This window comes from Taeniopygia guttata, chromosome 1A, assembly GCF_048771995.1.
Source record: "Taeniopygia guttata chromosome 1A, bTaeGut7.mat, whole genome shotgun sequence".
In the NCBI taxonomy this organism is placed as follows: domain Eukaryota; kingdom Metazoa; phylum Chordata; class Aves; order Passeriformes; family Estrildidae; genus Taeniopygia; species Taeniopygia guttata.
In genome coordinates, this window is record NC_133025.1 from 20,332,948 (window position 1) to 20,360,118 (window position 27,171).

The window sequence follows — 27,171 nt, forward strand, 5'->3', positions numbered from 1 at the left end:
TCGTGAAATTTGATAACCATTTTTTCTTCATTAGAATGATAGTAAATTGCCAGTGAAACAGCCTCTGCTTGAGAGTTAGGATGAATAGTGACTTTTTTCTCACCTTGTCAGGGTGAGTGAAAGTCAGGTTTCTCAAATGAAGCATGAAGTTGCAGTTGTATGTTTGGCTGTGAATTTGTCACAGGATTCTTGAGTGGGTGGTAGATATTTTATAGCTTTTTGTGTTCATCCTTTTTAAAAGTGGTATGATTAGAATGAATTGTTCTTTGAATAGCCATAACCAACAGGACCAAGAGTATTCCTGTTTTTTCAACAAACTGGAAAGGAATGAAAAGCATAGCACTTATGTTTTAAAGTATTCTTTTCTCTTTCACAGTGAAAAAATGTGAGCAATAATAGAACAATAAAAATTCAGGAGCTTTTAAATGAATTCCTGGAGAGTTTTACATTCATATATAGGACTTCAGAGCAGGGTTAACTATTCCCCTGGTACAAGCTAATGTGAATTTTAGCATTGGCACCACCCTGAAATTTATACATGTCTTCTAATTTGAAAATTGAGCTGCCCATTAAAGCTTGAAGTAAATTGTTTGAAAGTCCTTAAAAAAAATTGCAGATTAAATAATTAAATTAATTATTGTTCATTTGTGTTACATAATTGAAGTCTACCACTAAATTAAAAATCACTAAATGGAAAATGAAAAAGGCCTTCAATGGTTATTATATGATGAAAGAGAATAACCAGCAGTTAGCAGAACATTACTCTATGGTTATTTTTTTTTCTGTTTGCTTTGCTGCAATTCTCTTCATTTTGCACTTATTTTAATTACTTTAGGATAGTCGTCTAATATTTATCCAGGACTTTTCATCCTGATAAACCCCAAAACACTATTTAAAAAAAAATTAAAGATAGAGAACTATTTTCTGAATATCCACAATGATATCACTAGATTTAATGGTGATATTAATACATCTTAAAGCAGGGAATGAAGAATGCATAGGTAATTTAATTCTAACTTCAACTTGCAGTAAACAGATTTAGTGTTGATTATGTCAATAAAATATGCTTGAAATTACTGGGTCAAAGGAGGATTGCAGTGCTCTTTCTGGTCACTGCAGGAATTGAAGTGAACTGCCCTTTTATGGAAAACTTGGGCATAAAGCTAAGCCATAGCTTTGGAATGGTTAACTGATTTGTATCACCAGAGGCCACTACAGCAAGGAACTCGACTTGTGATGTAATTTATCTGTTCTCTTCTTCAGTGCTGTGAGCTCCTTAGCAGAACTGTGACTTCAGTTGGGAAAGTAGCTGGAGAGAGTCCAGCTGCAAGCAATTATAATGATCAGCCATCTAAAAGTATGCCTTTAGGGAAAGATTGAGCAAACTAGGGTTGTTTAGTCTGAAGAAAACTGCACTGAGGGGGGTTGTGTTAATCTCTTCCAATACAGAAAGGATTATTCAGGAAAATAACTATGTTAGGCATAGTTAATTTGGCTATTAGGAGAAGAAGTGGATTTGAATTATGGTGAGAGATGTCTAATGCAGACACGCTGGAAGATTCTAAGGATGAGGATAATTAGGTACTAGACTGCCCTGGGAGGCTGGACAATCTCCAGTACTGTGGGCTGGTTGGAGCAGGTGAGCTGTAAATATTGATTTTGCATAGTGATTCAGAGATGGGGTCATCACTTCTAAAGTTTTCTGGCTTTCATTTGTTTGGAGGGTTTGATCTTCTAATAATCCCCTCAGAAGCAATGTCCTGTATCCCTTGAGGACATGCTGGGAGGCATAGAAGCAAGTGGACTACTGTACTTGGTTTTGTGCTGAATACAAGGCTGTCTTTAGCAATCTTTATCAAGAGCTCTAGAAGAATGTCATGAAAGATTTATGGAGTCATAAACCTAGTTATTTATTTAGGATTGTCTTTTGCTTCAGGTTGTGCATCACTTTACTGGTGAAGGACAACTTCTTTACCTTTTTTCCATTCATATATAGGATTCCAATTTGGACTTCTTTTTTACATGCTAGATGCTTAATATATCCCAAACTGATTTAAGTTCCCTTATGTGGGAAACAGTTTATTATTGCAGCAGTGGTGATTTCTTTTACTTAGACCATTTTTCCCTAACACTTAGAGAAGCATTTTCCCTGTAAACAAAAGCAATTTACCATACAATATTTAAAATGCATCATTAATTATGCAAGGCATAGAAAAATAGGATCATTACCATTTCTTGTTTACTTTTTTTCATGTAAATATTTTTTCCTAAATAGGTATTCTGTAAAAACACAAAAGACAGCCTAAAGAATTTAGCTGGCAAGAGAGTACATTGACATTTTTCTATTTTCCTATTTATTTAGCCTAGTTATGATATTTTTATTTGTTCGCAAAACATTTAGTACCTGAAATCTGCCTTTGTGTAACAGAAGACAGCAAAAGGGATCTCAAGAGACTCTCTAGCCCTTGGATAAAGTTAATCTTCTACACTTATGTTGTTTTAAGGGGAGGACTTCGTAGCTTCTGAAGGCATTGTCTTTCATTTTTTAGCTACTCTTATCTCTCCAAAGTGTCTTAAAAATACCTAACTTTACTCCTTATTGCTATAATTTAAACCTGTAGCTTATTTTATTCAGTGTACATCGTGCACGTCCTCACCATTTTCATGTATTTGAAGACTGTTGTTTTACCTCCTAGGCTATGTTTTTTCTTCAGGCTATACAAGAAGAATTTGTTCAATTTAGTCACACAGATTGTGTTTTCTAGACATTCCTCTAATCTTTGCAGATTTCCTCTGGACTCCCCATTTGTTTCTCCTTCAAAAGGAAATAGAATGACCTAACCTTCAGAAAGTGTTCTGCAATCTTACTAGTGCAGAGTACAGGAGAAACATAATTTCATATAGTCATGATGGAGAGTAGAGGGGGAAGACTGTTGTATATATCTTTATTTATCTGGCATTTTCCCCTTTTGCAAGAGTATGACATTGGTTCAATATATCACAATCTACTAGAGCCCTGAGATCTCCTTTTCTTCTGAAAAGCTGCCACCTCTGTCCTTCCTGACCCATAATGTACTGCTGGTTGTCTCTCTTAAACTGTATGCTTCATTTTTTCAGACTCTGCAGTATCATTTGAAATAAGTATTCTGACCTTCAGCATGGCTTCAGCCTTTCCCAGTGTTACTGCCCAAATCTGATCACCCTATACTCTATTTTATGATCCAGACAAAATGAGTGGTTATAACAAATATTGAGTAATAGCAGACTAACAATAGACCTTTTTAGACCACACCCAGTGCCATCCCTTCCCTTCTGACAGTAAATCAACTACAAATTTTATCTTTCCTCAGCTTTCTGATATAATTTGCACCTAGCCCTTAGGGGCTAAATCTGTTTCACTAGGTTGCTTGTGACTGAGAGTGTAATTTGAGATGTTGTCAAAAACCTTTCTAATGTTAAGATAAATGACACCTGGCTGCTTGTCTCTCATTCATATTGCCTGTTACCCTCTCACTGAAGGAAATGTGACAGCCCATTGATGACAGATCCCTTTTGGCTGCTACTTGTCTTGTTTGTTTTTTCTGTGTTTTTGAAATGTGTTTGTTTATTTATTTCAGGATTTTTTTTTTAATCCAAGTCAAAATGAATGATTGATAATTCCCTGGCTTCTTCATTCCCTCCCTTTTAAGCATGTAAGCACTAGGTTTCCCATTTTCAAATTCTCCATACTCCCCCATAAAGTCTCAAGAGCTTGCTATCTACTCAGTTCTGTAAATATTATAAAATAAACCTCATTTTTTTCAGTCCATATGGAACCCTCTCACTTTCTCTCATTTTGAAAATCTTCACCTTTATTTCTTTAGTAAGAGGTATTTTTGGTTTTGGTTTGTTCTTTCCCCTCCCCCCCCCCCCCCCGCCCCTCACTTCTGACTTAACATGTTGTGTGGCACTTTCTCTAGTTTTAACTTCCTCGTGATTGTTTGTGTTCCTGACAGATCACTAGGTCTCTCTGCAGAATTTTCAATTTCATTATTGACTCTTCATTCTAAGCAACAGCACAATCTTGGCAGTGAAAGTTCTTCTCCTGCTGCTGGAAATCTCAGTATAAAATACAATCTATTTTCTGCCTGTTCTGAGTTAGTTCAGACTTTCACACATTTTGTGTTTGTGGTCTTGCTTCCTCTCTGTTTAAAGGGCTAGTGTGATTTCTTTTGTTTATGTAGTGCTGAAAATTCAAGGTCATTAGCATGAAAAGATCTGGAAGATCTGGAAGAGTTGGAAAATAAGATATGTACCATTGAAGTAGGAAACCATCTTACAGTAGTGTTCTGGGATTTAGATTTTGATATGTTTCAGGGTATAATGCACTACAGCTTTTCTTTTCTAAAGCCAGGTTGGACAAATATGTCAGGAACAGTTTAGATATAATGCCTCTTTTTTTCCAGAGAAGTAAATAAATCTGATCCCTGTATTTCAGCTGAGTTTGTCTGTTCCTCTGTCAGAGTCAATGAAGTTTGCTGAAGTGAGGGCAACTTTTCCCAAAATTTCAAGTGTTTCACTTTGCTAAAACATTTTTAGAAGCTAGGATGCACAGGATATTTCAGCTCTGTTTTATGTTACTCTTTGAGAGGTCACTGATGAAGGCAATGCCTTCATGCTGTCTGTCTTCGGCTTGGATGGAAAGCTCAGTAAATAGATACAAAACTGCCCTGGTTTCCTCTTTCTGTTACCTTGTTAAAAATCTTTTTTTGGCAAAATTTCCTCAAAAAACCCTTGTTTTGAGATGGCTGCTGACTATCATGATGATCTATGTTGCCTTAATGGTTTTAGGATGGTCTGTTCTGTATTCTGTCAATACTCTGCTCTCCTTTATCTTATAGTTTGACGGTGAATTCTTTAGGATGAGATCATAATGTTTTGTTGTACATTTGTGCAATTGACATCTTGGTCTGTGAGCAGAATGGGAATAAAAAGAATATATTATCTGTGTTGGTATTAATTTGTAGGAAGAATTGTGCGGGACGGAATTTAGGACAATTCATTTTTCAGTTTCATGCACATAGCGCCTTTTGCTCTGATCAAGAATACGAGGTAGATTAAACCGTTTAAAAATAGGGGGGAGGATTTTTTCTTCATATTGAACTTTTTGTGATTGGCTAATTCCTATTTTTAAAATAATTAAATATTAAAGATAACAAAAACTGTGACAGGGTAAGAAATAATAACTTGTTAGCATAACAGTACTAAACTTACTGGGCTGAACTAAATCAGCTGAAGGTTTAGCCCAGTACTTTTGTTTCACAGCCCATCATGAAGGAGTTTGAGGACAGCAGCTCTCGTTTTGATAAACTCATCTTTAACCAATACAATAATTAAAAGCATGCCATGGTAAATATTTTTCATTAAACAAATGGGATTTATGAAATGATATAGTCATAAAATTAAAAAAAAAGAATCTATATTAAATTGAAATGGCAACTAACTGTGCTGAACCCCTTGTGTTCCTTTTGTCTATGCTGAGCTGTGAAGTGAGGAAGAATCTGGGGGCCATTGGGTTTGAAAGGCGCCTGACACAGATTGGAATACAGTAGCTATGGAGCACTGGGCTTGGGACAAGCCAGCTCCAACTTAGGTAACTGTAGCTAAAAAAACTGGATTTGGGAAGGAGCATGTTTGTTATGGATATTAAAACTTTCATAAAGAAATGCAGCTAAGCTATTAAACTAGTGATGGGCCTTGGGAATAATGGAGGAGATTCTCCAAGCGCAAAGAAAGTGATGTTAAGAAACACTTTGCCAGAGTTGTGCTCCTTTTTTTTTCCCAAAGCACTAAATTTTTTAAGGTATGCTTGCAGGCTATTTCTGCATGATCAATTGCAGCAAGTAAAAAAGTACTTCTAGCACTATGGTTCACATAGCCTTAGTACTAGAGCTGATCAAAATCAATCAATTAACAAAAATGTGATAGTGGAAGATTTCCTCTCAAAAGCCCATTTATTTCAAAATTTAAATCTGACAAGTTTTTGGGGAATTTAGTTAGTTTGTTTTTAATTTGAGTGTTTGTGAACATAGAATCACAGAATCATGTAAGTTGGAAAATACCTTTGAGATCATGAAGTGCAACCTATGACATAACATCATCTTGTCAATTAGACCATGGCACTTAGTGCCACATTTGGTCTTTTCTTAAACACCCGTTTAATTACATATACAAAATTATGGCACAGTCTGCTTTCGGTAGCATATAATGACTTCAATCTTTGTGTGTAGAGCATGAGTTTAATTTATAAATTCTCATAAAATTCTCTTCAATGCATGTCAGGGACATATAAGGGCAGCAAAGACCTCTAGGTAAGGATATGTGAGAGAGATTGTCTATGTGAAAGTGGTCTGCATAAAGAATAACTTTGGAAACCTGATTTTCAGTCTGATACATTGGTACTAATTATATATTTTTAAAATATAAAAACTGAAAGAGCTTTCAAAAAATCTGAAGTCTGCCAATGTCATCTAGAAGGGGATGTTTCTGTGGTGGTGTGTTTTGGTTTGTTTGGATTTGTTGATTTTGTTCAGGGTAATTTTTTGTCTCCTTTGTAAAGAAAGACGCTATCTTCAGAAACAAGTGCTTGAAAACTAATTGTGCTTCATGCTTTCAGTAAAGAAAAAAAATAAATTGCGTATATTGAAGTGCCTACTAGATTTCTGTAAAATTCCATTTGGTGGTTACACAGTGCAGTAACTGTTTATTTGAAGGCGTGCTAATCATTGCACTTTGTGTTACCTCCTCCCCAAGGCATTTGAGAATAAAATTATGTTTCCCAAGTATTCCATCCACAATAATGTTTCTTGTTTGGCAAATTGAAGAAGGTATTACACTGCAGCTCCTTCTACGTTTGTATCTACTAGGGCCAGCAATTCTGAAAGAATAGGAAGAAACCAAATCATGGGACGAGAAAATTAAAAGTAAAAAACAAAAGAAACCCAAAAAAAACCCCCAAACCAAAACAAGCCAAGACCAACTAAAAACAAAAAAGTAAGCTAGATCCCAAGCCATAAAAAAGGCTAGCAGTTTAAGACTATAAAAAAAAATAGTAATAATAAATTCTCTCTATATATTGTGATACTGTGGCATGACTATTACCTGTTTTATGTTAACACAGTGTGTTCCTCTATGCAAGTATTCAGCAGTCATGAATTACATGACTTAATTAGTAGGGTTGGTTTCTTTGAGGTAAAATTACAGTATCAGCCCACTAAATAACATATTTGCATTATTAAAGCAAGGCAAGTATTTCAACTTTTCTATTTATGAACATTAGAATCTTTATATTTTTATGGCATCCTTTTCAATTTTTATGTATTGCCTTAGAGCATTTGTCCCTAAGTATTTTTCGCTGTCTGAGAATGACTTGTTAATATGTTCAGAACAATAAAAATGCATTTTCTTTATTTTAATAATTCCAGAGATTGGTGATCTTGCAGTTCTGAAAACTGGAGATGACAAGAAAGATTATGACATGCTGAGAAAGCACAGAACTATGACCATGTTTTGGTATTGATTCTTTGAAAGTATACTGCTCAGTTTTAAAAGTAAAAGTTGTTTTAGTCAAATTTTTTAAACTATAAGTAACTGTTGGGCAAAAAGCCTTCTAAACCTGAGAGATGGACATCACTTATAGCCCCACTTGAAATTTGGGCTGTATCTTGGCTTAGAGACCAAAGCTGCACCACAATAGTATCTCCTTCCTTCCTTCCTGAACATTTTATATCATACTTGCATAAAAATAATAATACATACGTACATACATGTAAACACTATGTAAATATTAAATGCAAACATTCAAAAAATGATGTTAAATTTAACTGTTTTTCCTTTAAAAAAGCTGTGAGAGGTAAGTGGTTTGCCTAAAAGGAAATTTGGGCAGGTGAATTAACAGATAGGAGAAATCAGCTTCTATCTCAATTCTTTCAACAACCTGTACTTCTGATCATAAAGAAAAAGAGAAAAAATGATTTTTCTTGTAGTATTTCAGCCTGATCCTTTAATATTCATCAAGCTTCTCAGACTCCTCAAACTGATATTAGACTGCATTAGTTTTCAACCACACATGGTAAAATCAAATATCTAATTCCGTGCTCTTTGCAGAACTCTTGGAATATCTATGCCTAAAATTACAGAAAATGACATCTCTGTTGTTAGGAAAAACATCTGTATAGGTGTGTCTGGCTCTCAGCAGCCACAGGATGGAGGTTGGCCAGCAGCTGTCCCGTGGAGGCCGCAGGGCAGACACGGAGCTGCCGCCCCGAGTCTGTGCCCAGCCTGGTGCGGGGGGCGGTGATCGCTGCGGGTGGGGAGCGCAGCAGGGCACAGAGCACGGGGAAACTGAGGCACAGGAATGAGGGAAGGACACTTATCTGAATCGCCAAATCTTTCATGTCAAAGCTGGGGCAGAGCAAGAGACAAATCTGAACCTGAAGGGGCTACTTTTAAGGGATGGGGGAACACGGGGAGGGCACAACCTGTGACCAATAGGGGGGCATTAGGGGAGGGGTGCAGGGTAAGGGCTCCCCAGTAGAAGCCAACACGGGGAGGGAGCAAACCCCACAATCCAGTTCTGCTTCGAGGAAGGGATGAGAGACAGGGAACACTCCAGAACCAAAGGAGTGTGCTACCTTTGACAGACAGGGGTGAGACAAGGAACAAGGGAGGTATACAGGTGGATTGACATGTGGATTGACATACATTTTGGCAGGGAAAACTGTGGTAAACCACTCAGGACCGAACCATTAGGGAAGCCAAATGGAGTACATAGACTGAACCATTACAAACTTATAACAAGGAATATTAAAACATACTACAGAAGAACAAACTGTAAAACTACAGACTACCACATATAGGACGAATTATATAAATAATGTACAGCAATTATGGCACACTTGGTAACGATAGTGATCTTCTACTGGCATGTCAATCTGGGATAATTCTCAGTTTTGTTTTATTTTATTTTATTTTGTTTTATTTTAATATAAATTGTATTTTTTTGACATTGTCTTATTTCCCTTATGTACATGCCTGCTTAAATAGTTGCAGGTATACCCTGCTTTCTCTAATGGGATAAGTCTATCTGGAAGACAAAATGCAATGGTCATTATATTTAGACTCATAATGAATTAGTTTAGTTGAACCAGTTTCAGTTTACTTTTGAGTTTTAATGGTTCAGATGACTTGATTGGACAAGGTACATTAAGAGACTTTAACTTTTATTGTGAGAACAGATATATAAGACAATTTTAAAATCTAAATACTAGATGAAATTCCCTTAGTTCACTCACTTGCTATGCTTCTAGGATGGACCTTTTTTGTCAGAAGGTAAATACTTCCAGGAACTTGAGATAAAAATAAGAAAAATTCCTAGTGATAGTTGGAGGTGATATTTCAGTTCTTTGTCATTATTATAGCTAAGAATCTCAATATCTATTAGAAGTCCTATGATTTTATATGTAAAACTTCAGATCCTTTTGAAAGTCTTGGCTAACTGACTGTAAAACAAGATGTCTATCTGCTCCCACAGCTCTTATAATTGCCATTTGCATTACTCTATCCATAACTCACATAATTCCATTTGTTACAATAAGACAATTAAACATTCATTTTCATTTTTAAATGAATATCTGGCTCTAAAATTTAGAAGAAAAATGAAAATTCTTGCAAGTGATAATATAGCATAATCAAAAACATTTAAATATTACCCAAGTGATGTACTCTGAAAAACCCATTGAAGGTTGTCCAGGTGTCTTTATATTGTACATCGGTTGCTGAATTAAGTAACTGATAAGTTTCTCCATGATAATAAAGGACAGGAAACAGAGGGGTTTTTTTGTGCATATATATTGGACACATAAATCACAAATTATATTTGACCTAGTAGTAGCATTTTTGATCGGTCTCCTCCAGTTACTGAGGGCATTGCTAAATGAATGACTTGCCTGATTATTGGAAGAATGTGGGTTCCAGGAATGGGAATGTGCTATTTGTACTGTGTCATGTCAATCTTGTATTCTTTTAGCCAAGTTCTCACATCATTAATTTTGTAGCTCTATTATTATATATTAGAGGGAATTGTATTTGCAATGTTCATGAAGGACAGAAGTGTTTATTTGGTTTTGATATGAAATGGCATTTTGTCTGTATTTTAATGGTTTAGTGAACTGTGAATCTTAATGCTGCACATTAAAGCAAATTGCAGCCCCATCAGGCAGATATCTCATGTAGAGATGATTTTTATGTCCATTGAAATAGCAATGAAGCCATTCTCTTTTTGTCTCATGATGCATTTCATAGTAAATGAATGCACATCTTGCAGACATGCTGTCAAAGTATCTCTGATGTTTTCACTCTGGTACGTATTGGAATAGTAGGAAATGGAACCACATCTTGGGGAAATGTAAGGTATTTCATGATAGCACATCAACCTATCAGGCATTTTCCAAATTTGGAGAAGCTACTCAAATAAAATTGAGATAATGTTTAAACCATTACTAATAATAGGTACAGAGTTAAGCTATCCCTGTCCAGCTGAGCTAGATGATGTCAGATACATTTAGCAATGAATTTGCCTTGTAATACCCTGTAGTGAACTGGATCTAGAAGATGTCACATGAAAATGAGGTGACAAAATAAGTCTTCCAGAAACCATGTTTACCCAAGGCTACTTAACAATTTGAGACCTGCTCAGCCTTGGTAGGGTCTGAGCAGTATAAAGAATCCTGCAGACCCAGACATTTTAATCAATAAGACCTGAAGAGTTTCAGAACTTAATCCTTTTTCAATGTTAAAAGCACTTTCTTTTCTGTGTTTCTTTTGTCTGACTTTGGTGTCTTTGACAATTTCTTTCCCCCAAGAGAATCTTTAGAAATGTGTGCCTAAAGTTAAGATCCCCTGAAGTTAGTTTTGTAACATTTGAACTTCTGGATCATTTTAGGGCAAGTTTTCCAAAGTATTTATGTCATGAAAACTGCAGATGGAAGCATAGAGGGATTTTCAAAAGCAGTTGAACAGACAAGGCACTTAACTCTCATTTAAATTAATTAGTTATATTGAGCAAGTTCCCCTTGGCACTTTTGAAAGTTCCACTGCTAAGTGTTTATGTCTACATAAAACAATATGGTTTTCAGAAGAGGATGAGCATCCAGTAACTCCCTTTAAAGCTTGACTATTACAGGTTTTAAGTAGTTCTGGAAATTATAATTGTCCCTTGTTCTGTGTTCCCAAATGATCCTCCCTTGTTTTGTAGTTTTTTAACACTTCCTGCTGTCATTTATTGTATAAAGTTAATCTCAGAGAAGAAGTGGGATCAACAATACTAGCTCATAAAGAGAGAAAAGTAATGACATGGGTGAATCTTCTGCACAAGTTCAAGAAACTGGAATCTGATGCATACAATCAGTGAAAAAAACTGATAGATATTTAACACTATTGTAATTATGTTTTGTACTGCATTTACTTATTACTTTTATATTATGCAAAGTAATAGCTCAAAAATACATTACTAGCAAAGACTGCTGCAGGTTGTGGATAGCTGGGAGTGAACCAGAGGACATGAATTAGCATGGCTTTTCAGTTATTAAAGTCTACATATACAGAAACCCTTAACAGACCTGTTCAAGTGTAATAAACCACAGTGCTCACTCTGAGGTACAGTTTCCCCTGCTCTATCTTCTGCTCCTACTACAGTATTGTCCAAGTAGCAGTCTGAGGATATAAACACATCAGCATCTTGGTTTCAACCAAGAGCTGGCTTGTGAAAGGAATCTACTAATTATTCCCACTTAGCACAATTACTCATTGTGGAGTGGGTCTTGGGCTAGGTGAACTGGTTGCTTTTGGCTGAAATGAAAGCAGAATATGCTTTCTAGAAGGACAGTTAATCTTCATTAATGAAGCCCACTGAACTATGTCAAAATTAGGTCAATACAACCTTCTTCTGCAGACTCTAATTTCAAATACAGAGCAATGTTATCATCACTTCCTCAGAATTAACAGCTTTGCTCTGCTGATTGGTTCTTACTGTGGCACATTGCTTGTTAATAGAGCTATAAACTGAGTTGTCAGATGGTTGTGTTTATGGGAGAATCCCATCTTTCCACAAATTTCTAGAGTTATCATCTTACAATGCCAGAATTTTCTCAGATATACAAGCATTTTGAAACAATTTTAAATTTCAAACACTGGCCAATGTTCCTTGGGACTATATCTCCTCTTTCTTCTTAAATACTAATACAAAAGTACTACTATTTTTACTAGTATAAAACTCATAATTTTTTTTAAAGCTTTTTGATAAATCTAGGTCACTCTACATGTGGGGTTTTTGCCTAGAAAATTAATCCAGACAATCAAAATTTTAAAACATAGGATTTATACCTTGTAAAATCCACCTGCCCCAGCCATTCATTCTGGTTACTTTCTACATTGATTTAGAACTCTTTATGCTTTAAGATTCATTTGTGTTTGACTTTTCCTATGGCTAATCAGTCAATAGGGTTTATATTAATAATTAATTTATTAGGAAAAGCAATTATTTATCCAGTGAGTTTTTTAGCATTCATAAATTTATATGACTCTATATGCTGGAAATTATATATTTTTTTAGTTTCTATCAGAGGTATCAGAGTGAAAAACATGTCTGAATCTTTGATGGCTAGCTTCAGAAGTAGGAATTTATTATCAGTTGTTGCCAAAGTTAGGTGTAATCTGAGGCACTTTAATGTTTTGCAAACCATGAAGAGATTTTAGGCATGTTTTTAGTCAATTAAAATACTGTCAGGACAAAAATACGTGAAATTGTAAATAGCTGTAAAATTAAAGGATTTTTTTTTTTTTTAAATTTTCAAACTTTCTTTTTAGTAAGGTAGAAGCTTTAAAAGACAAATTGAATTCTCTGTACTTATCTAAGCCACTACTGTATTCACAATTCAATAAATATGACCTTAGGATGCTTAATGGCAGAAAAGAACCACTGCATCCTCATGGTATTAAATACTGACCTGGTATAAACTCACCTTGCTAATTCAAATATGTTTAAAAATTAGACAGCTAAGCTTTATCCTGTAAGGCTTTCTGCTGAATGAGATATTGCCTTTCCATGCCATTCTAAATTTATGCTGGATAAGGTGGTGTCTGCTCTCCTGGTGATTCTGTATTGTGTGCTATAATCTAGCCAATATGTACTACTGTCATTTTCTGAGTCATTCCAAACTTATCCACAGATCTGGATTAGTATGACCATGGGTTATTTTTGCCCCCCATTATTGTAGTATGTGACTAGATCACAAGATTTGTATTTATTCTCCTAGCAACAATGTGAAGGCAAATTGCCTTTACTATCATGCTGATTTCATCATAGCATGTTTTTTCTCGTGTCTAGTAGATGAAACAATAAGGGGTTATGTGGGCTTTTAGGATTTCATTGATTAAAACCAGGAGATTGTAATAGAGGTGAATCTTTTCTTAGTGTATCAAGTGCTCTGCTGGAGTGCTATCAAAGTTGTTTCATACAAAACTGGGATATTCTTGGTCTTTTTAGGAAGCTAATTGCTTAAATGATTTTCTTTTCCATAGTCAGTAGATGATGTATTTTGCATAGTCATCACAATCCTTGATATAAAATCTGGCTGACTTCTAGAGATTCAGATCCCCTCCCACTGAAATCCTCGAGTGACTCTGAGGGTTCACTGATCAGGTTTTATAAGTGATTCTTATGTCCTTGTTACTCTGTGCTCCCTTGGAGTGGAGTACAGCATCAAAGTCCTGCACCGAAGGGGCACAGAGGAGAGCAGGAGTCTGGCTGCTTGTTGCTGCTTTATTCACCTTGCACAGCACTGCAACTGGTGCTCTGGCTCTCTGGGGAAGGCAAATAAAGACAGCAATGCTGCACTGTGATTTCCTCTCAAGTCTGTTGAAAATTGCTGAAAAAATAAACTTTAAAGACCAAAATTACCCCTTTTTATACGCTGTCCTCATTCTGTCCTCCTCCAGAAGGAACTGAAAATATTCCTGACGCCTGAAGTTTTGTTACTCCTGTTTCGCTTATGAATAAAGCCTCCAAATGAAACAAAAGTGCTCAGTACTTAATAGGCAAGAACAAGGAAAATGCTTTGTCTTGGAGTGCTCACCAGCTCACAAAGGAATGAAAGGTGGGGCCTGGAGCAATAGGGAGTGGTTCTGGTGCCCACCAGGGGCTCTGCTCTAGCACAGCTCTGCTTCACTCTCAGTGACCTCTGCACGACCGGGCTTTAATCAGGGTGGGCTAAGGACAGGTGGCACCCAAAATGAGTGATAATTTTAAGTAGGAAATTATTTAAATCCAAGAATTCCCCATTCAGATTTCATTTGCAGGTCATGCAGGAAGAATACATAGATGAATGAAAAAAAGTGTATTTTGCTAATGTGCTGCTGTGGAGAAAGCTGGGATTTCTAAAACAAGATTGCATTGTTCTGTGCTACAAAAGGATCCCTAGACTTATTATATCGGGGAACTAGGGCAGGAGTCATAACATCTTCTTCCATTGTTATTCAGAAAGCAGTATATACTTATTTTAGTCTTCTAGAAATGCAAACAAAATAGTTTTGAGCATTTCAAGGCATCAACGGTAGAAAAGTGTGGGAGCCCAGGACATCCCTCCGGCTGTCTCAATACCCTGGCAGGGGGCTTGGAGACCTAGGCACAAAGTCAGAAACACCTGTGGCTTAGATTTTAGCCTGTGGGAAAAACTGCCAACTTTGTGTGAAAAGTTACAAGCCACAAGGGTTTGAGTAGTATGGTAGTTGAATTAACATAGGGTGAAAAATTAGAATTTTAGGGTTTTAAAATAAGGGGTTCAAGGGGACAAGGTGGAGGGATTTGAGCGTGCCCTGGCCTTCTTCTCCTTCTTCTTGCCCTCCCTGTCTTGCTGTGATGGTGATACTTTTCTATTGATTTAAGGTAAAGACACAGTGTCCAACATAAATGATAGATATTGACACGTTATTGTAAACATAATACATGTAGTTTTTAGTATAAAATGGTAACACCATCCCAAGGGGGTGGGGTCTGTCACAGACTAACCTGCTAGACAGAGCGCAGCTCCTTGAGAAAGCATGTTATATATACGAGAAAATAAACAACCTCAAGAAGCCGCCCCTATGCATTCTAACTTCTTCTTTGGCCGTGCGGGCTGGGAGAAAAAAGACTTTTTACAATCTTGGGGTCACCTCAACCACCTGACCCCCCGAGAGAAAAGTATAAAATATACACATTTGTGGAAGGGATGGCATCACAGACCTTTTTTTTCTGGAACTCTTTCTTTTGCCAGAGCTGATGCATGGAGATTTTAATCAATTTCTTTACTGTACCAGAAATTGCTCTGAAGCTCACTCTGAAAATAGACTTATTTTGTAGTTAAATATCTGAGAACTACTGATATTTATATTTGCATGTGATTAACTTTTTACAGCACTATGTATGGGACTTTTTGCTTTTGAACTAGCCTGGAGTTAATAAATATCTTCACAGATGTCAATTTGGTCAGCAGCAAAGAGGTAAATAGAAACTAATGACACTCATCAAGCCTGTGGCATGAATGATTTATTGGACACAATCATTTAACACTTTTTTAAAGTCAGTGCAAGGGAAAGAAACAGGTTTCTTATTATGGTAAACAGTATTTGTGCTGTCAGCAAGTAGTGATTTACGACAAACCTGTGGCCAGGATTAGGATATTATAAATGAAGGAAAATAGAAGTCTCATTAATTTTTTATACCCACAGGTAGAAGACATGCAGTGGGCTAACAGAGAACACACTCATCCAGCATCTGTCTGCAGCCTGCCCTGTAAAGCTGGGGAAAGAAAGAAAACCGTGAAGGGAGTGCCCTGCTGCTGGCACTGTGAGCGCTGTGAGGGCTACCATTACCAGGTGGATGAATTCAACTGTGAACTCTGTCCCATTAATAAGAGACCAAATGCCAACCGTACGGATTGCCAGCTTATCCCTATAATCAAACTGGAGTGGCATTCTCCTTGGGCTATCGTGCCTGTCTTCATAGCTATTCTCGGGATAATTGCCACCACCTTTGTGATTGTGACATTTGTCCGGTACAATGACACGCCGATCGTCAGGGCCTCTGGGCGGGAGCTCAGTTATGTGCTCCTGACTGGGATTTTTCTCTGTTACTCCATTACTTTTTTAATGATTGCAGCTCCTGATACAGTGGTCTGCTCATTTCGAAGGATCTTTTTAGGACTTGGTATGTGTTTCAGCTATGCTGCGTTGCTTACCAAAACAAACAGGATTCACAGAATATTTGAACAAGGTAAAAAATCCGTCACAGCTCCCAAATTTATTAGTCCAGCTTCTCAGCTGGTGATCACTTTCAGCCTCATATCCTTGCAGCTTATTGGAGTCTTCATCTGGTTTGCTATTGATCCACCACACACCATTGTAGACTATGGAGAGCAGAGGACACTTGAACCAGAAAATGCCAGAGGAGTTCTCAAATGTGACATTTCAGATCTTTCTCTCATTTGTTCCCTTGGATATAGTATTCTCTTGATGGTCACATGCACTGTTTACGCTATTAAAACAAGAGGGGTTCCAGAGACCTTCAATGAAGCAAAACCCATTGGATTTACTATGTACACAACCTGCATAATTTGGTTAGCTTTTATTCCAATCTTTTTTGGTACAGCCCAATCAGCAGAGAAGGTAAGTGATGATGTATTTACCTGTCAAAACACTACTCTTTTTCTGTTTTCATGTCTCAATAATTACAGCACTAAAACATTTTCGCTCTTACAAATGAGTAATTCTGAATGGCAAATAAACCATCAGAATTCACAGACAGTAAAGTATATGTTTCAAAAGGTAGATTTCCTATATATTAAAACAAGAAACTGATTGTGATTGTTGTGTGACTGGCATAAAAATGTTGACAATTTCTCAATATAACCTTTAATGACTGTTTCTCCTAACATTTGTTATTGCCCTTCCGTGATGCTGTGGCCTGTTACCTGAAGCACTATCAATCTTTGTTATCATCTACAGATCTGATAGAACTGGTTGCATTCCACAAGTCTAAGATCAACTTGCATTTGTCAAAAATAATGAAGAAAAATGCTGGGGCAGAATGAAAGGGATTACTTTTGTCTCTGGCTGACACACAACTTTAAAAATGTAAAAGAACCAAAAATAGAACAGGAGGAAATGAGTGGTGAATGAAGTGTGTGTAAATTCATATAAGGCATAATTCACTAATTATTATATCAATGCAAAAAGAAAACACTTTCCTGATAATTGAATAAGCAATGAAATAATTGATACTTAGATGCAAACCATATCTGACATGCGACACTCCTGTTTTAATGGGAAGGCAGAGGTAAATGTCAACTGTGAATATTTATTGAGATGACAGTGGTGAAAATGACAAGTTAGGCAGGGAAAAGTCATAATACTAGCATCAATCTTAAAAACTGCAAATATTTGATATATGGAAATTCTTAAAAATAAGAAATTAAAGTTAATAATCTTTCACATAAATTCTTGTCTTTCCTTATAGCTGGTTTTGTATAATGTTTTCAAATATTAATTTTAATGTAATTGGAAAAGTAAGGGTGTGTTCACTTATAATTGTGGAAAGGTTTGACATGTCTCTAGTTTAGAGGACACCCTTGTCTGTGAAATTAAAGAACAGTTCTGTATACCTTGGTGAAACATTTTCTAATTCAAGCAGAATAATTTTATGGGGCAGAGAATGTGGCAGAAAAAAATATTTTCCTCCCTAAAACTTGAAGCAGGCTTACTGAATTTGATCAGGCTTATTTTCATGGCTTTTTTTGGATTAAGTTGAAGAAGCTGATGCCTTAGGCTTTAGCTTTTATATTTTTCAGGTTCTGTACTGCTTTAGTGTGTAGTTCTGTGATTTAAGGGATGGTAAAATCTCTTCACAGAGTAGCTAGACTGAACAATCCCTTTTCTAGCTGGGGATGAAGGACAACTGATCCAAATCTCAGGCCAGAGATCATAAACAACGGTGGAATGAAGAGAGAAAAACAAGGACGGGACTTCATAACCTAAAGCTACAATTGGACAATTAACTCCAATATACTAATGGACTAGAACTTATAAAAGAAGAGACCTTGTGACCAGTGGTCCATTTTATGACTATTTTGGGTTCATCTTGGGTGATAAACCCTGGCTGGGCTCTTGTGCTGCCCAAGGTATATCCAAGGCAATGATTTATGACAGATAGAGTAAGTTAAAAAATCCCATTTGACATAGGAAAACATGTTTAGGCAAATTGTTTTTTGTATTTATAGGCTTAAGTCAAAAAAATGCTTTGTTTTATAAATGTGTGGTACTTTTAACAGCTTGGTCTGATCAGGTTTATGGCAAGTACTTGAACCAAAAGAATTGAGTCTTGAAATAGGAAATATTTCTCTGCTGGCAATCATGCAGTGACTTTGATTTACACCATCAGTTCACTCTGGCTTGTAGTAAAGGATGATTTGATTTCAGCCTTTAAAGATGAGATTAATGAACATCTCTTTTTCATTTCTTTTTTGAAACCCAAGACTGAACACACAAATGACGCTAAATCACACAGCTTCTAACACTAAATTTCACTTGTTAATTGCCATTTTTTCTTTCTAAATTATTTGTTTTTCTATCTTCTTCTTTATGGAAGGAAAAAGTGCTAATACAGGAGCTCTGTAATTCAAATTATTATTTTCAAAGTGCTTCTTCTTTTTGCTGAAAATAAAAACATGCTTCCACATAGAATCTTAAGACATTTTGTAACAGTTTACATATTCCATACAATTAAAACACTTCTCTGAATGAGATAAAAATGTGTAAATCTAACTGCACACATATGCATGGTTTGAACAAACATGGTTTCTCAGCTGATGCATAACACCATAAGAACCATTTTAAAAAGAGGCTAGTGTATTCTAGAATATTTTATATGAAATTTGATATTATAATCTTTTAGGAGGATGAAGCAAATGAAAAACTTACAGAATTTTTTTTTTTTGGTGCTTGCTCACATTGCTATTATTTTAGAATAGTGAAATTATTACTTTTTTTATGGCTTGAGTTTACTGACAGAGAACATAGCAATGGAGATTTAAAGGTGCTATTTTAAAGCAATGTTTCCTTTATGAAATGTTGACAGTAATAAATTTATCATGACATTTACTACTTGCCAGGGGTACTTCCAGTTACTAACTTTAGATACAGTTCTGTTTGAATAATGAGTACTTAAAACCTTTCCAAAATGTTTTGAGGAATTTCAGGTTTCCTAGGCATTAGCAGTGCTTGCAATAATAGCAGAAGTTACTAAGCATTTTTTGAAAAAGAGGTTGTACATACTTAAGTATTCAATTAGCACTAATTAAATAACAAACCTACTGATAAGCTTTTATTTCATTGTCAATACCACTGATAAACAAAAGCAAGTACCATCAATGCTGAAAATAGATGTCTAGATCCAAAACTCAAATTTCACCCTATAAAACTTACCCTTACATTTAGTGGCCTTGGGGATCAGTTCAAAAGTATAGGTTTCCTAAGAGATTATTTAAATAGTCTAGAGGAGTACAAACATGTAGAGTCAGCACAAGTCCATAAATTTAGTGTTGGCATAAATCAAACTTCAAATATGCATGATGAAGGTAATTTAAATAAGCATAAGTACTTATCTGCAGACAGACTAAGAATCTTGATGATATGTTCTTGCTGTGAAGCACAGAATGGGAAACTGCTCTCTTCTCATGAAGAATTTTCCTGGTGAATGCAGCTGAGTTAAATACCTGAATTTGCATGCAGTGACATATCTGTAAGAAAATACCTAGTAAAAGTTAAAGTAACTTGTCAAGATGCCATGGGAATATGTTGATTTCTAGTCTTGACATTTGTAATATTTTTAACCATCCTTTAAAACAAGTGCTGTTTTTTTTAAACTTGCATTATCTCAATTTACATGTAAGTTTGAAACGAATATAAAATTGAGAAAACTACTGTATATTATTGAAGAAATTAAATATATATATACAGAGATAATGAAAAAAATTCAAAATACCAATACAAAATAACCTGGCCTAATTCAAGCTTGGTGGCTTGTACTGATCTCCGTTTACAAATTTCTCCTTATTTTCAAGCAACAGAATGTAAATGTGCTATGGTACTAAGCATGCTATTTTGAGGTTGTGATTCTTACAGATATCTTGCAGAGAAAATATGAACATTGACTTTAGATTCTGTGTGATTTTTATTTTGTCTAGTTCATGGTTTTGTCCATTCATGTTCATGACTGTTTTGATAGCTCCTTCTTCATGAAAGGAACCTTCCACAAAAAATTTAATTTTTCCAGTGTGTCATTAAACTGAATGACAAATGGCTCCTAAGACATAAACCAAAAATTTTCTAACACTTACATTCATGTCAGTAAGGTGCTTTAGAGGCAAAGGAGAGAAATTCTGTGAGAAAACATTCTGTGAATGTATTTTTCCTCTATATCATGTACATGTATATAGCCAAACACTGGAAGTACTGGAATCATCTAGGATAGAGATGTCTGAAATGCCATTATAACCAGAATGCCACCAAAAAATACATTGAATAGCTAAGTGGTTAAAACAGATGTTTGAATTCCTGTGTAAAATTAAGTTAAAATGGCAGATTGCACTAAAACCTCTGAGGATAGATGGCTGTCTGAAGTGCAACCCTATTTAATGAACTGAACTTTGTAAATTCCCTTCCTTTTAGCATTTTGACAGGTGGATAAATAATGTTTATTCACAGATTATTATTACACATCATTATTATCAGACATAATTTATTATATTAATCTGGAAATACTTTGCTTGAATGAGAAGATGAATACTTGTTCCCCATACTGTGAATGAAGAGATGTTTCACTTTCTGCTAAAGAAAGACGATAAAAAACACTAAATAATTTATTCCATCTCTTCCAACTGGAAGCAATTACAAGGTGTGATCTAACAAGGCAGATAAATTTTAATGTATTTCCAATTACTCTGACAAATCTGACCTCTCTTTTCATACCTGCAATATAGAAAAATTGTAATTTTATAATAGAAATTTTCTCATAAATTATTATGCTTATGATCTTACTATTCCAGCTCTTTTCATACTGGATTTATTGTTCAGTGGATCTTATGCTTATATCCATCTGTTTGTTTGTAACACTAAAAGAAGTTAGAAACAATATAAAAAATATTCCACTATTAATTTGACTTGTAAATTACTGCTGTAATTGTCAAGATAAAGAAATTCAATTCTCAGTGGGAGGAAGAGCTAGTTCCATCAGAGTAGTAATATGTGTTCATTAGTTTAAAGAAAATAACTACTAATGCTAGTTCAGGTAGAGACTTATTACTTCTCCCATATTTCTAAAAAAGTATACAAACCATTTTTTGTGTGCGTGTCTTTACGTTATGAATTCTTGACTAAATATTTTTCTGTGACTGCAAGAAAACAGCATCTTAATGATTCTGCAGACTGTATTAATGAAGGGCACAACACTGAGCTTGTTCTCCACCTCAAAACATTCTCTTCTAATCCTGATTGTATGTAGGTAGTCTGTGCAATACTCATCATGGGAAAGAGTCCAGAAAAGTAACTTGTAAATTTAGCATTTCTCTCATTTTATGAAAAAATTTTGGCTTGATTAAACTAGAATCTCTGCTGCCAACACTGTGCATAGCATGAGGATTAATCTGAGGGATATTTGAAACAGTTTCTCATTTTCCTTATTACAGGAGCAGAAGTTAGAAGAGTGCTTGTGATCCATTCCACATTCAGCAGTTTATCATTGTTCAAAACTCCATTTCTGCACTCCTAATGGCTTTTTATTCAGAATCTTTAGAATATAGGAGTACTTGCAAGATTATAAAAAAACCTATCGGTACTTGAATTTTTGCATGTCTAAAGTACAAGATTCATAAAGAGCAACTCAGAAAATGACTTGTTTATCTTGTTTCTACAACTTTCTGTAGCAAGGAGGATGTTGTTTTTTCTCCTAGGTCACTAGTGATAGGACAAGAGATAAATGTGTCAGGTTGTGGCTGGGCAAGTTTAGGTTGGATGTTAGGAAAAATTTCTTGCCTGAAATGGTGATCGAGCATTGAACAGGGAAGTGGTGGTGTCACGCTCCCTGGAGGTGTTTAAAATACAGAGATGTGACCCTTAGGGGCATGGTTTAGTGGTGGACTTTGCAGTGTTTGGTCACTGATTGGATTTGATGATGTTAGAGGTCTTTTCCAACCTAAATGACTGTATTATTCTATGTCTTGGAACAGAAAATGAGTTAAAATTCACCAGATTATCTTATAAAAATATCCCTCTCACTGGAAGTCATGTTAAGAATGGAAAAACTTTGCACCCTTCTCATATAATGTTTTTTCAAATGTAAAATTTCATTAGCTAAATTATTTCTATGCCTCATAATTTCCTCCAACTTTTGACCTAATACTTGGCAGAAATTAGAACTTTTTTCTTCTACTGTGGAAGCGGAGTGAAAAGATGTGAACAAAAGTGCGACCAAATTGCAGTTTAATTGCCCAATCTTCCTCTGCTTCCATTCTGTCTGAGAGGAAGTTCCTTGCTCCTTGTTTGTTGCTGAGGCAGCATGTTCCCCTCCAGCTGGAAGATATTCAGTGCACTGCAGGCCATGGTCATTGCTGGGTCATTGCTTGTTCACCCACTGGCTGAGCAAATGGCTACAGCAGCCCCAAAATCTGTTTTCCCTCCCAGCCTCCCATGAACTGGTGTTAGAGGACAAAGGAGTAGTCATACTTCTCCTGGGTCGTAGCATGAACTGCAAAGGATACCTGTAATGAGAAACTGGTTAAATAGAGAGATTCTCTTTTCTTTCAGAAGTTGCTTTGTGGGAACCCATTCCAAAAGTTATTTCTAAGGAAAAAATTGTGATTATATTTTTCTTTTTATAAAGTTTATTAGGTGACAAGTGAGACAAAACTAATGGATTGGGTAATTTAAAATATTGTAGGCATTTTCAAAGCTTTTTTGAGTTTCAACCTTTTCTATCCTTGTAAGTTTAAACTGAAATTTGGAAACAGAGTAATTCTGATATTTAAAGAGCATAATATCACAAGTTCTAAACAGTTTCCACTTTCTTAAACTGAACAATATCTGGACAGTTAACCAGCCTTGCATTTAAAAAACACTTATAAAAATATTTTTTATGAGTTTTCCGGCCAAGTACTTTTTTAGAAAATACTACTTTTTAAAATTTCTAGCCCCTGTTTAGATATTTTTGTTATTCAGCATAGTGTGCACCTGAGTTTCAGGAAGTGTTATTGCTGAATGACTGTGCTGAATGACTGTGCAAAGTTAAAACATATGTAATTTTAAAGACTGGAATTTTTTGTTTTAAGATATGCCCATTGCCTTTATAGATATTTCTTTTCATTTTATTCATTTAATTAATGACGTTACAAAGATTTTGAGTATGTACGCTGAGCACTGATTTTAATTACAGAATCACGGAATGAACTAGGTTGGAAAAGACTATTAAGATCATCTAGTCCAACCTGTGATAAGTTTTCTAGGACATATCACAAAGAGACACTCTCTAAGCTCCTCCTCTCCAGCTCCTCCAAGAAAGAAGTGGAGTGTTTAGTAAAATATATTTTCTTTTTTTAGTCCAGTGAGGCGCTCATGTGTGCACCTGAGGGTTGCAAACCCTTTTCATTTCCGCGTAGCTGCATGTCTGGCGTACCTAGTTGTATACATTGAAAAGATGTGCACCTGCCACATAATGGAAAACACTGGCATTTTGCTTGTCTGACATGTTTGCTTCTGGCCCCATCACGAATGATGGCTTTTCTCCCAGAGTCAGGAATGAGCTGCCAGAAAAATTAAATTTGCCTGTGATCAGCATCCTACCCCATCCTGGGGAATGTCAAAGAGTTGGTAATGTGTAGATGAATATAGAATTGCATGCTAAAGAACTTTAAATAGATATTTTTTGGTACTTGCTGGCTTCTGTGATAACTATTAATCCTTACTGAGAAACAGAAATAATTTTGTGAAGCACAGATAGCTAAATAACTCATCATCTTTTTTGTAAAAAAAAGATCAATAATCACAGAAAACAGTTTGTGACAGACCAGAAATGTTTCATAAAGATAATATTGGAAAAAAAATATACCTTAGCTACTGTATTTTTAAGATTCAGATTCACCTCACAAAAATATTGATCATTTGGCTCTGATTTCTTCAGTGCCAAAATCTGGTTGTCTTCAACAAGTGCAGTTTAAGATAAATCCTTCCAGCATTTAAAAAAGTCTTAGGTTTTTGGGGCACGGTGAGGGCTGATTTAATTTGCATAAAGTAAAACCAGTGATGACACAAACCATATGGAAAATATCTTCAAGCAAATTTATCACTTAGTGAAAAATGTTTGTAAGTAGACAGGAAGAGATATTTTTTTTTTTTCAGCTAAGAATGATTTGATAAACCCACATCCTGGGGGGAAAAAAAGCTGTGGGTAAGAGAAAGTTAATTGGAACTATCTTTAACACTTATACTCTTGTTAAGACAAATAGAAAATCTTTAAATAGAAGACTGCCTAGAAATTGTGTTGGAACTATTTCTGGGATGCTCTTGGGAAACTTCATGTTCTTGCTAGCTCTTGCCAAGTTGGAAAGGGTGCATCAATAGCCCTTGTTGTAGCTTTACAAGGCTTGTACCTTACTGAAAATAAACACATGTATGAAAGACAGAAGAAACAATCTAACAAGGCTTTTAGCTTGCCTCTGAGTAGATATTCAGCTTCTTGTCTTTCTTATCTCCTCCTACAAGAATTCCAGTTTTGCATAGGATTCATACCAGTATCAATAATTTTACCTTACAGATAGGACAAAATACTGTGGACTGGTAAGTTGTCATACATAAAAAATCTTTTCATAAGTGTTTTTTTTTAAATGCAAGGCTGGTGTTACAGTTAACAGTCCAGACATTTTTCAGTTTAAGAAAGTGGAAACAGTTTAAAACTTGTGATATTATGCTCTTTAAATATTAGCTTGTACAAGCTCATCACCTACCATATCTTGAACTTGACACCAGTTCCCCACTACACTGATGAACTTGGCCCCATTAGGTGATCAGCACATCAACATATGAAAGGCATATTACCTTGTATTTCCTTTAGATAAATAACATTTTGAAGCACAATTATGGTGACTAAAGTGTTAAGCACAGTAGGTTGAAGGGAAGAAAGGCAAAGTACTTGATTATTTTTTTAACTCCACTGAACTCAGATTAGAGCAGCTATTCACAGGTATTGCGAATGCCATTCATTCAGGTACTGTAAAACACTTCCCAATTTAAAACAACAAGGTCAGAAGGAGATTAGAAGAGAAGAGGGGAACTGCTTACCAGACAGTGTTCAATGGAAAATAAAGGAAAATATTTTTAACTCTGATGCTTAAGAGCACACTATATTTTGCAAATGTCTTTTCAATAAAGTTAGAAGTCATAATTGAATGAGGTATAGCAGAAGAGCTCACAGCAGGCAAGGCATCTCTCTCCTAATCTAGTCATCAAAAAGACACAGGCAAACCAATGATGCTGAAATTGGTCCCAAAGCCCAAAACTGGTTTACAAATAGTCACTATAAGGGAATTGTTTGCACCATATGTTTTCCTTAAGAACTGATCTACTGAAAGGGTGCTTTAGGTTATGGTACAAACTGAAGCAGCTTCTTCCAGAACACATCAACCTCCTATCCTTTTGAGCCATCACACTCCATAAAATTTTATTGATCCACAAAGATCACATACCTCCATCAAGGCTTCCAGACTCCAAGTTGGAAATTTCTCTGCTATTTCTCCAAATAATTTGCCTTGTCAATGAGGCTTGTAATTGTTTCCAACTACCACCAAAGATACAACCTTTGTCCTTTTCAATCTCCAGTTTTTTGCTGTTTAAATCCTCTCATTTCCCTGCTTGCTTACTTGATAATTTGTTCAAGAGACAACAGTCATTGCAGCTATTGCTGCTTTTCTTTCTCTATCCCAACATCTTACATCCTTGGCATCTTATATCCTAATTCCTAGTTTTTTTCTGTGAGAATTAGAACTTAAACTCTCATCTTATCTCTGTGTCTCTTCCTTGTCTCCCTCACTAATATAGGTGATGGCATTTAGTTATTGGTGTTTGCTACTTTCACTCTTAAATTTAGATGGTTTTACAAACATTTCCTCATTCCCATCCCCTCCCCTCCCATCCACTCCCTTTCTGTCTCCTCCTCTCTCCTCCCCCCAGCATTCTCAAATTTGCTCAAGTTCTAGTTCTTTTTTTTAGTGCTCTACTTCTGAAAGGTTCTGGTCAAACCACAATCAAGTGAGAGAGTTTTACCAGTGATGTCAAGAAACATTGATGCCTGTGCTGTTCCTTTAATACTTTGGCTGCATGCATCCCATCTATGTTTTAAGGTACTAAAAGCTTTTCTTAAGGGACCTGCATAAGCTGGAGCTTTGTGCATCTGTGTTATATAAGAACATAACTATGGAATTTGACATTGTGGTTTTCATTTTTTATCTAAAATGTAGGTCATATTTGACTTGGCTTAAAATTGAGCTAGCTATCCTGTACTTTTGTGTAGTTTTAATAAACATCCCATGTGTGTTTGAATTCTCCTGCACACAAGGAGAAGGCATAAAAAATACATTACAGGCAGTTCTGGTTTTCTAAGCACCCAAAACAGGGGGAGTGTTAAGTACATTATGTCCTTAAATATTGCTTCAGCGGAGCAGCTTTTAAACACAAGGGAGCCATAAAAGGAAGAGAGAGAAATATGTGGTGTGCTTCCTCCTATCTTCTAGGCAGGGATGTAACAGTAGATCTGGTTGACTGACTGTTTCTTTGGGGCTTATTTTGGGTTTCTCTTTCTCTTTGTACCCATGAAGCTCTGTATGGTAGTTTGGCAGGTAGTTAGCCAGATGGGGGGCTAGAGGGAAGCACTGTCAGCTGGCATTGCTCCAGCTGCACTCGCTTTGAGAAAGCGGTTCAGAGCCAGACATTTTAGCTTTTGACTGTATTCATTTCCTCTCAAGGTCACCAGAATATACAAGGGAATGTCAAAACTGC

The 27,171-nt window shown here is 35.9% G+C and overlaps 1 protein-coding gene across 5 annotated transcripts in view; it reads left to right on the top strand.

Annotated features, from left to right (window-relative positions):
• The window catches only part of GRM8 (glutamate metabotropic receptor 8), a 310,552-nt gene that overhangs the window by 252,491 nt on the left and 30,890 nt on the right, over positions 1-27,171 (top strand). For 4 of the 5 annotated variants that reach the window (XM_072920891.1, XM_012568966.5, XM_030256506.4 and 1 more), the window contains one exon: positions 15,805-16,740. The exons of the other annotated variant lie outside the window; for it this stretch is intronic. In XM_072920891.1, the coding sequence (XP_072776992.1) occupies positions 15,805-16,740 (936 nt within the window). The remainder of the gene's footprint in view (positions 1-15,804; positions 16,741-27,171) is intronic. 5 annotated transcript variants of the gene reach the window in all.